This window comes from Choloepus didactylus, chromosome 10 (genome assembly GCF_015220235.1).
Source record: "Choloepus didactylus isolate mChoDid1 chromosome 10, mChoDid1.pri, whole genome shotgun sequence".
Lineage (NCBI taxonomy): Eukaryota > Metazoa > Chordata > Mammalia > Pilosa > Megalonychidae > Choloepus > Choloepus didactylus.
In genome coordinates, this window is record NC_051316.1 from 90,422,341 (window position 1) to 90,436,539 (window position 14,199).

A 14,199-nucleotide genomic window follows, 5' to 3' on the forward strand; every position below is an offset into this window, starting at 1 on the left:
AGGAGAGGGCGGGTGGACCAAGCAAGGTCCACCAGGTAATTCACTGGCAAAGCTGGTGAGCTCAGCTTTGCCAACTTCCAACTACTGCTGAGACCAAGAGGGATCATGGCACATCTCCCCCAGCTGCTCACTGGGCCACTCCAGGTGTGGTCGTGAGCACTCACCTCTCGGGCTCTGCATGGGTGCAAGCGTGAGTGCACAGCCAGGGCCACGTGTCAGCACCCACACTAGGGCCCTTCTGCCAACCAGCCTGGGAAGATCAAAGACACATCACCTAGTTCTGTAAAGGGTTCTTTTATTTCACATAAAAAAAAAAAAAAGAAAGAAAAAGAGCTCTGCGCTGCCCCCTCTAGTCCCAGACATGCTTTGGGGGATGGGGCACAGCTTGAGGGCAGAAAGAGCTGTGGGAGTGGGCTGGGCCTGCTGAGGCACCCATCCTCCCCCAAAGCCCACACAGCCTGGTGTCTCCCTGGAAAGGGGAGGAGGAAGTGCCAAGAGGAAATGTGGGGGAATCTCAGGCAGAGGCTGCAAGGGGGCTGACGACCCGGGCATCCCTGGGGAAGGACAGCCAGGACTGACCAGCCCCCTGGCAGCCTCCCTCGTGGCAGGTTGGGGGCAGGTCCCGTTAGGAAAGTGTTAATCAGTCAAAGGCCAACTGGGGTCGGCAGGGTCACAGAGGAGATGTCCTGGCAGCCTGTGTAAGCCCTTCTGACCCAGGCCCCCTTGGACTCCTGAAGCCCTGGCTCTTTGAGCAAGCCAAAGCGGAAAGGGGCACCCAGGCCCAGGGCAGGGCAATTCCTTCAGTGAGTCTGGTCCAGACCCAGATCCTGAGAATGAAGCATCCAATGAAACAAACGATAATCCTGCCAGGGGTGGGCCATGCCCCTGGTCAGCCCAGTAGGAGTCCCTGGGCATCAGGTTCCACTGCTGAGAAATCGCCTAGGATCTTGCATTTCTTGACCTGTCCGGTCCTTCAGGTGGGCAGAGCTAGTGGGTATGTGTGGTGGGTGATGAGTGTGTGTGTTGTGGAGGGGGGAGCTACAGGATGACAGAAGGCAGCTCTGAGCTAGGGACTCTGCTACTTGCTGAACCCAGGGCCTAGAGCAGCCTCACCATGAGGGCCTCCACCCATGTCAGATGTCTGCGGATGGTCCCTCTCAGCTTCCCAGTGCCAACCCTGCTTGGGTCCCTCCTTCTTTCTGGAGCAAGAGTGTATAAATTAGCATCATAGGTATTTAACAGAACAACAGTGTAACTCATCCAGAGGGTGTGTACCACACAGTTGGCTCTCAATAAATACTTGTGGTCTGGTGGTAATGTGTATGTATGCATGGATGGATTTGTACACGTGTGTATCATACACATAGACATGTACCCACAACATGCACATGTGCAGGTATGTACATGTTATTGACCCTGGGGGTGTCCAGCTTATGCATGTATAGGGGTGGGAGTGCTCACTGATGGGGATGTGCATGCAACAGCTGCCTGGGTAAACTGTGTTTTCATACACTTGTTTGTATGGGCACACCCTGCTGGCAAGGAGGTGGATCCAGACACAGACTCAGGAAGGTATATGAGTATTCACACAGAGGAGGGTACACAGCAGCAGGCTTCTGGTGGGTGTGCCTGTGTGGGTGCCTCCATGGGGTGTGTGTACATGCCCTGGGCAGAGTGCACAGCTAGGGGAAGTTGGGGGCATATGCGCTGGGGGTCTAGGAGCCCCTCACCGCCAGCTGGCACAGCTCTTGGGCAGGCTGTGCAGAATGGTCTCCAAGTTCTGCTTGTCAGCGCGGATCTCGGCAAGGTCATTCTCAAAGTCCTGGATCTGCAGCTCCTGCTGCTCAGACTCCTGCTCTAACATTCTCAGTTTCCCCTGCAGGGCCCCCGGCGGGCCGAGTCGAAGCCTGATGTGTTCCAATGCTCTCTGGGTTTCATTCAGAGCCTGGGATGGAGCTTGATGGGTCTCCAGTGACCCTGCAGAGGGGCACAAACGGTTTCAGCATGGTCTGTCTTCCCTACAGGCCCAGGAATCCATTCACGCCCCCCCCCCCCCAGCCAAGACTTCCCAGCTTGAACCTTCTGGAATTCTAACTGACCAAGATCTACCAGAGAGAGCCCAGAACCAAGTAGGCAGTGTGCGGAGGTAGAGGAGGGTCTGGTCTTGGTATCCCACTGGGCTCATGTGCAGACTCTGCAACTTTCCAGCTGGGTGGCACTGGGCCACTGCTAACTTTTTCTGTTTTTATTATTATTATTGTTAAAGAAGACCTTGGATGAGTCCTCTCTGAGCACCCATTTCCTCATCTGCAAAGCGGTGTGTGTATGAGAGGTCTCTATGATTTCTGCTGGCTTGAACATGCTGTGTCAGTTCACCAATGGTGCACACTACAGACACCACCTGTGTGCTGGGACATGGGAGGTCGCCGAGGAGAGCAGAAGGGTCTCTGCTCCCACAGTTGGCTTCAGAAGGAGAACTGGAGAGGCAGATGGGGACAGGACTGCAGGCCTGGAACCAGGCAGCTGGGTTCTAGTCTTGGCCCTGTAGCTATTAGCTTTCTCTCCTGGGGTTAAAGTTTTCCATGTGCCCCTCCAAGTGAAAAACAAGGGGGTGGGGTCAGGTTCTCTGCTCCACAGGGGCTGGGTGTCGGTGGGTGAGAGCAGAGGCATGGAATCCAGGCCTCCCACCCTGGCCCTCATCATCTTGTCATGAAGTACCACAGTCAACAGAAGGACAGAGCTCAGCGAGGGGGAGAGTGCTGGGCTGGGGAAACTCCAAGCGGCTTCTAACCCCACTTGATCCTGCCAGGCCCCAGGGCTCCCGAAGGTCCTGAATTTCTTGGGCAATGAAAGCTGGGTCTGAGGAGGCAGCTGCAGGAGCCAAGCCAGGGGACAAGAAGAGGCAGAGGGAAGCTGAGGCTCTGCTGCTCCTGGGCAAGTCCTGCTCTCAACAAAGACCTCGAGAGGCCCTACTGTCCACAGGGAAACCCAAACGGCCTGGCCTTTGAGGACTGTCAGAATCGGGTTACAGCCACTGCACTACCTGCCATGGGTCGGGGCTGCCAGGGCAGGGGCCACTCCCACATCCCCAGGTCAGACACAGGAGCATGCTGAACGAACAGATGAATGCTGAATGATGACAATGGCAAAACAACAGCTGGTGGGTTACCAAGAAGGCAGTATGCGGAGGTAGAGGAGGGCCAGGTCTTGGATCCCACTGGACTCATGTGCAGACTCCAAATTTCCAGCTGGGTGGCACTGGGCCACTGCTAACTTTTTCTGTTTTATTACTATTATTGCTCCACGCTGGGCACCGTGCCAAGGGCCTTGTGGCTACGAGCGTGCACCTTGAGCCAGGCAGCCCTGCGTGTGAACCACAGCTTCACCACTTACTGGCTGGGTGCCCCTGGGCACAGAATTTACACTCTCTGGGCCTCGGTTTCTTCCTGCAACATTTGAACAAGAGAACTGTCCTCACCACAAAAGTCTATTGTGAGAATTCTGTGAGATCGTGTATGTGAATACCTTAGCGTGTGCCTGGTGTCCAGACACAGTGCAGAACATGGTGATTCTTCCTCTTCTTATTACTAATGAAACTTGAACATTATGGGTTGAATTGTGTCCACCCCCCAAAAAATATGTTCAAGTCCTAAACCCCATTCCCAAGAATGTGATGGCGATTAGAAATAGGGTCGTTTCACATGGAATTGGTTAAGATGAGGTCATACTGGAGTAGGATGGGCCCTTAAGAAGGGGAAAAGAGATGTAGACAGACAAAGGGGAGAAGGCCATGCGAAGATGGAGGCAGATGCAGGCCAAGGACATCAAGGATTATTGCAAACACCAGAAACTATGAGACGCAAGGAAAGGTTCTCCCCTACAGGTTTCAGAGGGAGCAGGGCCCTTCTAGCCTTCAGAACTATGAGATGATAAATTTCTGATGTTTTAAGCCATCCATTTGTGTTACTTTGTTACCACAACCCTAGAAAACCAAGACAAATGTGCATGCTGTACAGTTCCACCCACCCACCACACCTGCTGCTCCTACAACACACAGGACCTCCGGGGCCTCCACGCCTGGGCAGTGCCATCCCCTTCATCCAAAATGTCTCCTTGTCAAGGTCCGTACCAAGTTCTTCCTGCTTCATTAGAGCAGCTGCTTACTGAGTCTCTCACCACATACCAAGCACAGTGATGAGCACTTTCTAAATCATCCCATCATTACTTCCATTTTACAGATGGGGCTATAAAGAGGAGCTGCAGCTAAGAGAGGACAAAACGCCCTAAGAGTAACATTTTGGAGAACACCATTTTGAAACACAACCTGGAAGCAAGTGGATGCCAGCCTCGTGCCTTCCCAGCTAACAGAGGTTTCCCAGACACCATTGGCCATCCTCCAGTGAAGGTACCCGATTGTTGATGCCTTACCTTGGACCCTTGATGGCCTTAAGACTGTAACTTTGTAACCAAATAAACCCCCTTTATAAAAGCCTATCCATTTCTGGTCTTTTGCAAAACAGCAACATTAGCAAACCGGAACACCAACCCTGCCTCCCCCAGAGGACCTGAGGCAGTTACAAATGTTTGTGACGAACCACAAGGGTGGACGGGAGGAAATCGTGGAGATGAGGACAAGATGGAATCTTCCCCAGAACCAGGGAAGATCCTCGCAGAATATCGTGGAGGGGCCCCCAGGGCCCAGGGCCCGGCCTCAGAGTCTCCTTACCCAGCTTGGCAAGTAGTCCCGACAATGCCTTGATGTCCGTCTCCAGGGAGAGGCGTGACTCCCGGATCTGCCATTCCAACTCACTCAGCCCAGCACGGAGCTTCCAGGGAGAAGGAAGAGAGCTTGAGTGGCTCCCTCTGGGTGCCAGTGGGCAGGAGGAACTAGGGTGGAGGCTTTGGGAAACATACCTGCTCGGCTTCCTCCAGCTCCCGTCTGCGTGTTTTGGAGATGAGCACCTGCTGGGAGGCCTGTCGGAGCATCACCTGTGTCTGGCTGGCGAGCCGGCGGGCAAGGCGGTGTTCCTGCTGCCCCTCCCGCAGCAAAGCCTTGGCGAGCTACAGGGTGGGCAGCATTGGCAGGGAGGGGAGGGTGAGAAGAATAAGTCCTTTTGGAGGTAAATACGCTCTTAGGCAATAATGCCAGTGCAGCCATCTGTTTCCTTCATTACTTTTTCACTATTCATTCATTGTTCATTCATTCATTTAACCAACACGTACGTACCAGGTGCCAGCTAGGTGCTGAGTACTAAGCGTGTTGCCAGATACTACCCATTGGTCTGCAGATCAGAAACCCTAACTAAAATACATATGGGGAAACAGAGGTGCAGAAGAAGGAGGGGCTGGTCAAGATCCAAGAGGCAGGACCAGGTATCAAAGCTGGGGACACCCACTTCAAATCCAGAACTTTCTCTAGACAGCCGTGAAAGTAGTTTATGGAGGCCTGAACCACAAAGCCAGCAACAGCACCGAGGAGACACACAGCGGTTAGAATTTGGCTTCAATTTAAAAAGGAAAAGCTTAGAGGTCTAGGCAGTCAAGCCAAATAGAACTAGGTGCAAGTCCCAGTGATGAGATTTAAGTTCAGAAACTTAAGTTACTGGCCTTGGTATCTTCATCTGTAACATGAGACAGCAACAACATATATTTCACAGAGAATCAACAAGAGCCCCCATGTGAAACTCCTGTGTTCAGAGCCTGGGACCCACTGGACACTGAGCAATGGCGGACTATTCAGCATCGGACATAGGTATACCAAGGGCAGATCTGCAGAGCCAGCCCCAAAGGACACCCTCCCATAGTCCCAGAAGGCAGGGAAGCTGCTGCCACCGTGTCTGCAGCTCTGACCTTGGCACTGTCTGTGGCCAACAGCTCTGCATCTCTGCCCTCCTCCTTGGCCCTGGAGGAGACAGATGCTGTGTTTCCCAGCATCCTCTCTGCCTTTGTGGTCTTCTTCTTTGTGTCTGCAAAGAGCCTGTCCTGGATGATGGCTGCCTTCCTCCTCAGTGCAGCCTGGTCCTCAGGCCGAGGAAGCTGGGGCTTCATTCCTGTAAAGCCGGTGAAAGCCGTGTTAGGGGACCCAGGCTCATGCCTTAAAGAGCCTGCCAAGCAGTCACCAGCAGCTGCCTGACCAGCTCCAGACCCTCAGACCATGTGAGTGGGGGTTCGAGAGGCATGAGATCTGTTTATGACCTTTTCAGGTTTCTCCAGGGATACAAATAAGTAGGACATCCTGCTCAGTGAATTTAAAGATTTGTGCAGAGTATAATACTTTCTAACACCACAAAATTACATGGTGGTCAATGCTTGGGTCAATGCTGGAGGTGGGGAGCCACAGTACAGTCCACAGCCAGCTCCATTCAGCTCTTTATTTTTATGTACCACCTATTTCTAAAACATATTTGAGGCAGCTTATCATGATAGGTAAATCAACAATTGGACATTAAACTGAAAAACCAAGAGCCTTTTATAACTGAAGGATGAAGAAGGAAAAAGGAGGAATGAGAAATGCCAGAGAATTAGGACAATGACATTATGGGGACCAAAAATGCTATTTACTTCTGAGCTTCCTAGCAGCCAAGAAGAAAAGGGAAATGCTATAGGTACATTTGACAAAGTCAAATTTTAAAAAGAATCAAGCCTTCTAATATTCAGATCAAAATTACATAATTATTCTATGAAGATAATCCAAAATTAGATCTACTTTGCTTTTTTGTACACAAAATTGGTGTTTCTTAAAGCGCATTCTGCGGAACCCTAATTCTACACTGTGTAAATAAATGTTAGCGGGACATGTCAATTAAGTTTAAATAAAGGGAAACAGGTTTCCTTATTGCAGAACTTTTCAGTTTTTAACATGCTAAGATATGCACTGTGAGGCTGCAAGAGGACACTATATCATGTGGCATTTCCCAAATTCATTTGAACACAAGCTTCTCTTGGCAGAACATATCACAGGCTGGGGGGGCCCAGGCCACACTCTAGAAAAGGCTGCTCTTCTTTTCATTCAATGAATTTTCCTTTTATCCTGAACACCAACTGAGCACAGGCCAACTGGTGGTAAGAGGGGTATCTCTGAAATGAGGTGGGAATGAGAAAAAGAGCTTGAGGTTAGAGGGCTGAAGTTAGATAGACCTCATGTGGATTTGCGGGCAGCACCAGGGAGGCAAATTTCTGTTCAGTACAACACAAGAACTTTCTCATTCTCAGAGCCACCCAACAATGGGAAGATGACACCTTGTGAGACAGCAAACACCCTATCACTGGATGTAGACGAGCCAGGGTGGATGAGGCCCTGGCTGGTGTGGGGATTGCAGAAGATAACTTTCAGACCCCTTATAATTCTAAGGTTCTAAAATCCCAATATCCCATCACTCTATGTCATTGAATTCATATTTTCCTAAACAGTACTCTAGAGACACGACTGCCCATGGTCCCAGGTTTCTCTTCAGAAGCCCCTTACCCATTGGGTGACCAGGACTTCAGACCACCAAGAAAACTGGCAAATAGGAGGCACCGAGCAGCCCACCCTCTGCCCCAGGGGCCTGGGTCCTCTGCTGGAGCTACGTCACTGGCAGGTGGGGCAGGGGTGGGGAGTCAGGGGGAGGGGGACTGCAGAGCCAAGGTGACAGCAGAGGCCTGACTTCCAGTTTCAGATCCCAAGAGGCGTCTGGAGCTCAGGGTGTTTTCCTGCCTTACCCAGCCCTTTGAAACAAGGCCACAAAGAAGGGGGGAGGGGCTTCTCTCAGGAGCAAAGAGGACTCAGAAGCCCATAACACAGGGGTTCGCCAAGGCAGAGAACTGTAATACCAGCTGATTTCTACTCCAGGGGCTCAGCTCTGACCTGGGGATATACATCAATTCCTTTCCTCAGTCTACTCATCTGTAAAATGGGGGACACTTGGCCTCATTTTCCCAAAGCTCACAGGAGAACTTGACAGGCATCAACCCATACCCCATTCTAAAGAGAAACGTCCTCTCTCTCCCTGCAGCCCCAGACAAACACTGGACCAACAGCCATATGTGTACTAGGTGACCTGACTGGCCACAGTGGGCTGAGCCAGGGTGGACAGCTGACAGCATCAGAGATTCCCTTCCCGTGTGATCCCATGAGGCTCTGCACTGTGCTCTGCTGACATTGGAGGGGGATGGAGTGGCCGTGTGGGTCAGTACTAAGTGAGTGGGAGACAGGGAGAGAGGAGCAGCCACAGCAGAAGGCCTGAGGGGTGGAGAGAATGGTTGGCTTGACTGAAGCCCCCATGACTGGACTTCTGTCCCCCACAACCAGCCTGCCCTGGCTAAGGTGAGAGTCTGGGTGGCTGTCATGGGCACCTGTGGCTCAACAGGACACTCCCACCTTTCAGGTCGGCCAGCAGGGTCCTGGCTCCTGCAACGGTCACTGAGGCAGCTTGGACGGATGAGGAAGCCCGGGTGAGGGCAACTCTGGCCTTCTCGTGCAGCTGTGGGGAGGAGAAGAAAGGAGGTGGGCAGGCGGCACTGCAGGTGCGCTGCGGGAGGCAGGTCAGGGGGGCCCCGAACCAACACCTACAGGGTCCCAAGGCATCCCCAAAACCCTGATGCTGAAATTATACCATTTCCCAGGAACACTGGATTTATTCTGGTATACAAATGCTAAACCCTTGACCAGGTCTCCGAATAAGTTACCTGTTCCAGAAAAGCTCAGAGGAAAACTGGAGCATAAGAACCAAAGGAAAACTGTATACTACAAATTTATTTTCAGAACGCTGCCTATGACTAAGGCAGTGGACGGGAAATAGTGAGTCTGTCTATTAGATGACTTTCTCCCCCACTACCCATAAACACGGTGGAGCAAATATTTAAAGAATCAAATGATGAGCCTGCAAGGGGAGCCCTTGTGTCTGCCTCATCTGAATACTCAGCAGGCGGAGAAGGAGGACAGGAGGAAGGTGGGGGCAGGGTGGGGGGCTGAGAGCACCTGAAGGACCCCAGGTATGGCACCAGATGAGGGGGGTGACTGCCTGGGGGCCTGACACAGCACAGGACCCCCAGCGTGTGTCAGGCACTGGGCCCAGCTCTTCAGACACGGTCTCACTCCTCACCCGATGACTTATCTGGGAGCCATTTTCATTTCCTCTTTAAAGACAGACGACGGAGGCTCAGAGCGAGGAAGTGACCTGTCCAGGTCAAGCAGCTAATAAATGACAGCGTGGAGGTGTCAACCTAGGTCTGCCAGACTCCGAAGCCCACGCTATTGGTATTTTACAGGGTCTTCAAATTATTACACAGGGTCCTCAAATCCACATTGCACCAAAAATTTCAAATAAATTATATGACTTCCATATATGGCTATTACTGTTTTCAAATATACGTAGGTACTATTTATCATGAATAAATACAATTTTGTTTAAAAACGAAATTGAACTCAGAGTAGCTTAATTCCATTGGGAATGATTTGAACCACTAAATACCAAGGGAGTAGCAACTGTTGGAGAAAGGACCTTGGGGCTCTCATTAAAAAGGGGTCTTTGATCCCTCAGAATAGGCCTATTTGTATGGCTCTGATTTTTAGAATCAGGTAATACTTCACTTATTAAAACAAATTAAAATTGACGAGGGGGGAACCAAAATACAACACAAACAGAAATAAGTGAATCTGACTGCATTACAAATGAATAACAAACAGATCCACCCTCCTAAAGTGGGGGTGGGGGGGACTACCCTAAGTACACTGGAATTGTATAGGTAGAAGGTTTACTTTTTACAGGGGTATGGATTAGCAATGCTGCCATTAAGAGTATTCTAGGATTGAGCAAATAAATAAATATACTGTGGAGAAAGGAATTACAAATGAGGAAGGGGGAAGAGCTAGAATGTTGGACTGGAATTGGAGGTATCTGTGTGCACTTGTAGTTTTTAATATATACACAGATGGAGAGAGACAAAAATAGATATAGATGCTTATGTGTATACGTACGCGCACACGCACATGCACACACACATACACATTCTACCTCTGTCCACTGAGAGGACCTGGATGCAGTGACTCACTAGTGCTAGCAAGGACACTAAATGCCCAGATCTTGGTTTCTAAATAAAATTCTGCAATAAAAGAAACTATCACCCCTTGGAGAAATGGCTGATTCCAAGGATGGTACAGGGAAAGTACACACTAAGCCTGGAACATCTCATGGTACCAGAAAGTAAGGAAGTACTCAAAAAAGTATGCGGATACGTCAAAAATACACAAGGGCTAACTTGAAGGGACTCCCAATGGCCAAACACGGAATAATTTGAGCAAGAAAATAAATAATGACAGTAATAGATTATAACCCATAGAATAATAATAATAATAATAATGAGTCTTTACTGATATAATGAGTTAGATATACATATAAGTGGGGGAGAAGAGAAAGTTCTTCCTTATAGTAGAATTCCAACCAATAAGTGTAGAGAGAATGATAGTAGAAATTACCCATTTGGCAAGCACCAGCATACTGGTTACAGGCAAAAATCAACGAATGCTACAATTAGTGTGTAAAAGTATAATGAGGAACACTATGCTTCACATAGTCCCAAAGTACCTTCCCACAAGATACTTCTTACTTACAAAAGGGAAAACAGTAACTTGACAGTGGGGAGCCCTGGCTGTCCCCACCTCCACCAGGTGATCCGAGTTGGCATCACCAGTACTAAGATGTGTCAGCATCATGAGCCTCCCAACAGAATGCTGAGAGGGGCACAGCATCACTTCTGTGTGTGTTTGTGTGTGTGTGTGTGGGGTGGGGGGAGTTGGCAAAAAATGTATAATCTGAACTTAATTATGAAGGAACATCAGACAGACCCAAATTGAGGGGCATTCTACCAAAGAACCAACCAGCACTCTTCAAAAGTGTTAAGGTCACAAAAGACAAAGAAAGACCGAAGAACTGTCCCAGATTAAAAAAGTCTAAAGCCTGAGGAGGCGGGGCAAGATGGCAGACTGGTGAGCTGTATGTTTTAGTTACTCCTCCAGGAAAGTAGGTAAAAAGCCAGGAACTGCGTGGACTGGACACCACAGAGCAATCTGTCTTTGGGCATACTTCATACAACACTCATGAAAACGTGGAACTGCTGAGATCAGCGAAATCTGTAAGTTTTTGTGGCCAGGGGACCCGCGCCCCTCCCTGCCAGGCTCAGTCCCGGGGGAGGAGGGGCTGTCAGCTCCAGGAAGGAGAAGGGAGAATTGCAGTGGCTGCTCTTATCGGAAACTCATTCTACTGATTCAAACTCCAACCATAGATAGACTGAGACCAGACACCAGAGACTCTGAGAGCAGCCAGCCCAGCAGAGAGGAGACAGGCATAGAAAAAAAACAACACGAAAAACTCCAAAATAAAAGCAGAGGATTTTTGGAGTTCTGGTGAACACAGAAAGGGGAAGGGCGGAGATCAGGCCTTGAGGCGCATATGCAAATCCCGAAGCAAGGCTGATCTCTCTGCCCTGTGCACCTTTCCTTAATGGCCCTGGTTGCTTTGTCTATTAGCATTTCAATAACCCATTAGATCTCTGAGGAGGGCCGTTTTTTTTTTTTTTTTAAATCCTTTTTTCTTTTTCTAAAACAATTACTCTAAGAAGCTCAATACAGAAAGCTTCAAAGAATTGCAATTTGGGCACATCAAGTCAAGAGCAGAACTAAGAGAGCTCTGAGACAAAAGGCAATAATCCAGTGGCTGAGAAAATTCACTAAACAACACAACTTCCCAAGAAAAGGGGGGTGTCCACTCACAGCCACCATCCTGGTGGACAGGAAACACTCCTGCCCATCGCCAGCCCCATAGCCCAGAGCTGCCCCAGACAACCCAGTGTGACGGAAGTGCTTCAAATAACAGGCACACACCACAAAACTGGGCGTGGACATTAGCCTTCCCTGCAACCTCAGCTGAATGTCCCAGAGCTGGGAAGGGGGAGCAGTGTGAATTAACAGAGCCCCATTCAGCCGTCATTTGAGCAGACTGGGAGCCTCCCAACACAGCCCAGCAGCCCAGAACCGCCCTGGGGGGACGGCACTCACCTGTGACATAGCACAGTCATCCCTCAACAGAGGACCCGGGGTGCACAGCCTGGAAGAGGGGCCCACTTGCAAGTCTCAGGAGCCATACGCCAATACCAAAGACTTGTGGGTCAGTGGCAGAGACAAACTGTGGCAGGACTGAACTGAAGGATTAGACTATTGCAGTAGCTTTAAAACTCTAGGATCATCAGGGAGATTTGATTGTTAGGGCCACCCCCCCTCCCCGACTGCCCAGAAACACGCCCCACAACAGGGCAGGCAACACCAACTACACACGCAAGCTTGGGACACCAATTGGGCCCCACAAGACTCACTCCCCCACTCACCAAAAAGGCTAAGCAGGGGAGATCTGGCTTGTGGAGAACAGGTGGCTTGTGGACGCCACCTGCTGGTTAGTTAGAGAAAGTGTACTCCACGAAGCTGTAGATCTGATAAATTAGAGATAAGGACTTCAACTGGTCTACAAACCCTAAAAGAACCCTATCAAGGTCAGCAAATGCCACGAGGCCAAAAACAACAGAAAATTATAAAGCATATGAAAAAACCAGACGATATGGATAACCCAAGCCCAAGCACCCAAATCAAAAGACCAGAAGAGACACACCTAGAGCAGCTACTCAAAGAACTAAAGATGAACAATGAGACCCTAGTACGGGATATGAAGGAAATCAAGAAGACCCTAGAAGAGCATAAAGAAGACATTGCAAGACTAAATAAAAAAATGGATGATCTTATGGAAATTAAAGAAACTGTTGACCAAATTAAAAAGATTCTGGACACTCATAGTACAAGACTAGAGGAAGTTGAACAACGAATCAGTGACCTGGAAGATGACAGAATGGAAAATGAAAGCATAAAAGAAAGAATGGGGAAAAAAATTGAAAAACTCGAAATGGACCTCAGGGATATGATAGATAATATGAAACGTCCGAATATAAGACTCATTGGTGTCCCAGAAGGGGAAGAAAAGGGTAAAGGTCTAGGAAGAGTATTCAAAGAAATTGTTGGGGAAAACTTCCCAAATCTTCTAAACAACATAAATACACAAATCATAAATGCTCAGCGAACTCCAAATAGAATAAATCCAAAAAAACCCACTCCGAGACATATACTGATCACACTGTCAAACACAGAAGAGAAGGAGCAAGTTCTGAAAGCAGCAAGAGAAAAGCAATTCACCACATACAAAGGAAACAGCATAAGACTAAGTAGTGACTACTCAGCAGCCACCATGGAGGCGAGAAGGCAGTGGCACGATATATTTAAAATTCTGAGTGAGAGGAATTTCCAGCCAAGAATACTTTATCCAGCAAAGCTCTCCTTCAAATTTGAGGGAGAGCTTAAATTTTTCACAGACAAACAAATGCTGAGAGAATTTGCTAACAAGAGACCTGCCCTACTGGAGATACTAAAGGGAGCCCTACAGACAGAGAAACAAAGACAGGACAGAGAGACTTGGAGAAAGGTTCAGTACTAAAGAGATTCGGTATGGGTACAATAAAGGATATTAATAGAGAGAGGGAAAAATATGGCAAACATAATCCAAAGGATAAGATGGCCGATTCAAGAAATGCCTTCACGGTTTTAACGTTGAATGTAAATGGATTAAACTCCCCAATTAAAAGATATAGATTCGCAGAATGGATCAAAAAAAATGAACCATCAATATGATGCATACAAGAGACTCATCTTAGACACAGGGACACAAAGAAACTGAAAGTGAAAGGATGGAAAAAAATATTTCATGCAAGCTACAGCCAAAAGAAAGCAGGTGTAGCAATATTAATCTCAGATAAAATAGACTTCAAATGCAGGGATGTTTTGAGAGACAAAGAAGGCCACTACATACTAATAAAAGGGGCAATTCAGCAAGAAGAAATAACAATCGTAAATGTCTATGCACCCAATCAAGGTGCCACAAAATACATGAGAGAAACATTGGCAAAACTAAAGGAAGCAATTGATGTTTCCACAATAATTGTGGGAGACTTCAACACATCACTCTCTCCTATAGATAGATCAACCAGACAGAAGACCAATAAGGAAACTGAAAACCTAAACAATCTGATAAATGAATTAGATTTAACAGACATCTACAGGACATTACATCCCAAATCACCAGGATACACATACTTTTCTAGTGCTCACGGAACTTTCTCCAGAAT

General features: G+C 48.6%; 1 protein-coding gene across 2 annotated transcripts in view; it reads right to left on the reverse strand.

Moving 5' to 3' along the window:
- Positions 1 to 333: 333 nt before the first annotated feature.
- The window catches only part of LAMC3 (laminin subunit gamma 3), a 71,983-nt gene continuing 58,117 nt past the window's right edge, over positions 334 to 14,199 (reverse strand). For both annotated transcript variants that reach the window (XM_037798307.1, XM_037798306.1), the window contains exons 24-28: positions 8,360 to 8,462; positions 5,851 to 6,050; positions 4,915 to 5,061; positions 4,727 to 4,826; positions 334 to 1,977 (exon numbers count right to left, since the gene is read on the reverse strand). In XM_037798307.1, coding sequence (XP_037654235.1) covers positions 1,727 to 1,977; positions 4,727 to 4,826; positions 4,915 to 5,061; positions 5,851 to 6,050; positions 8,360 to 8,462 — 801 coding nt within the window. In that variant the 3' untranslated portion in view covers positions 334 to 1,726. The remainder of the gene's footprint in view (positions 1,978 to 4,726; positions 4,827 to 4,914; positions 5,062 to 5,850; positions 6,051 to 8,359; positions 8,463 to 14,199) is intronic.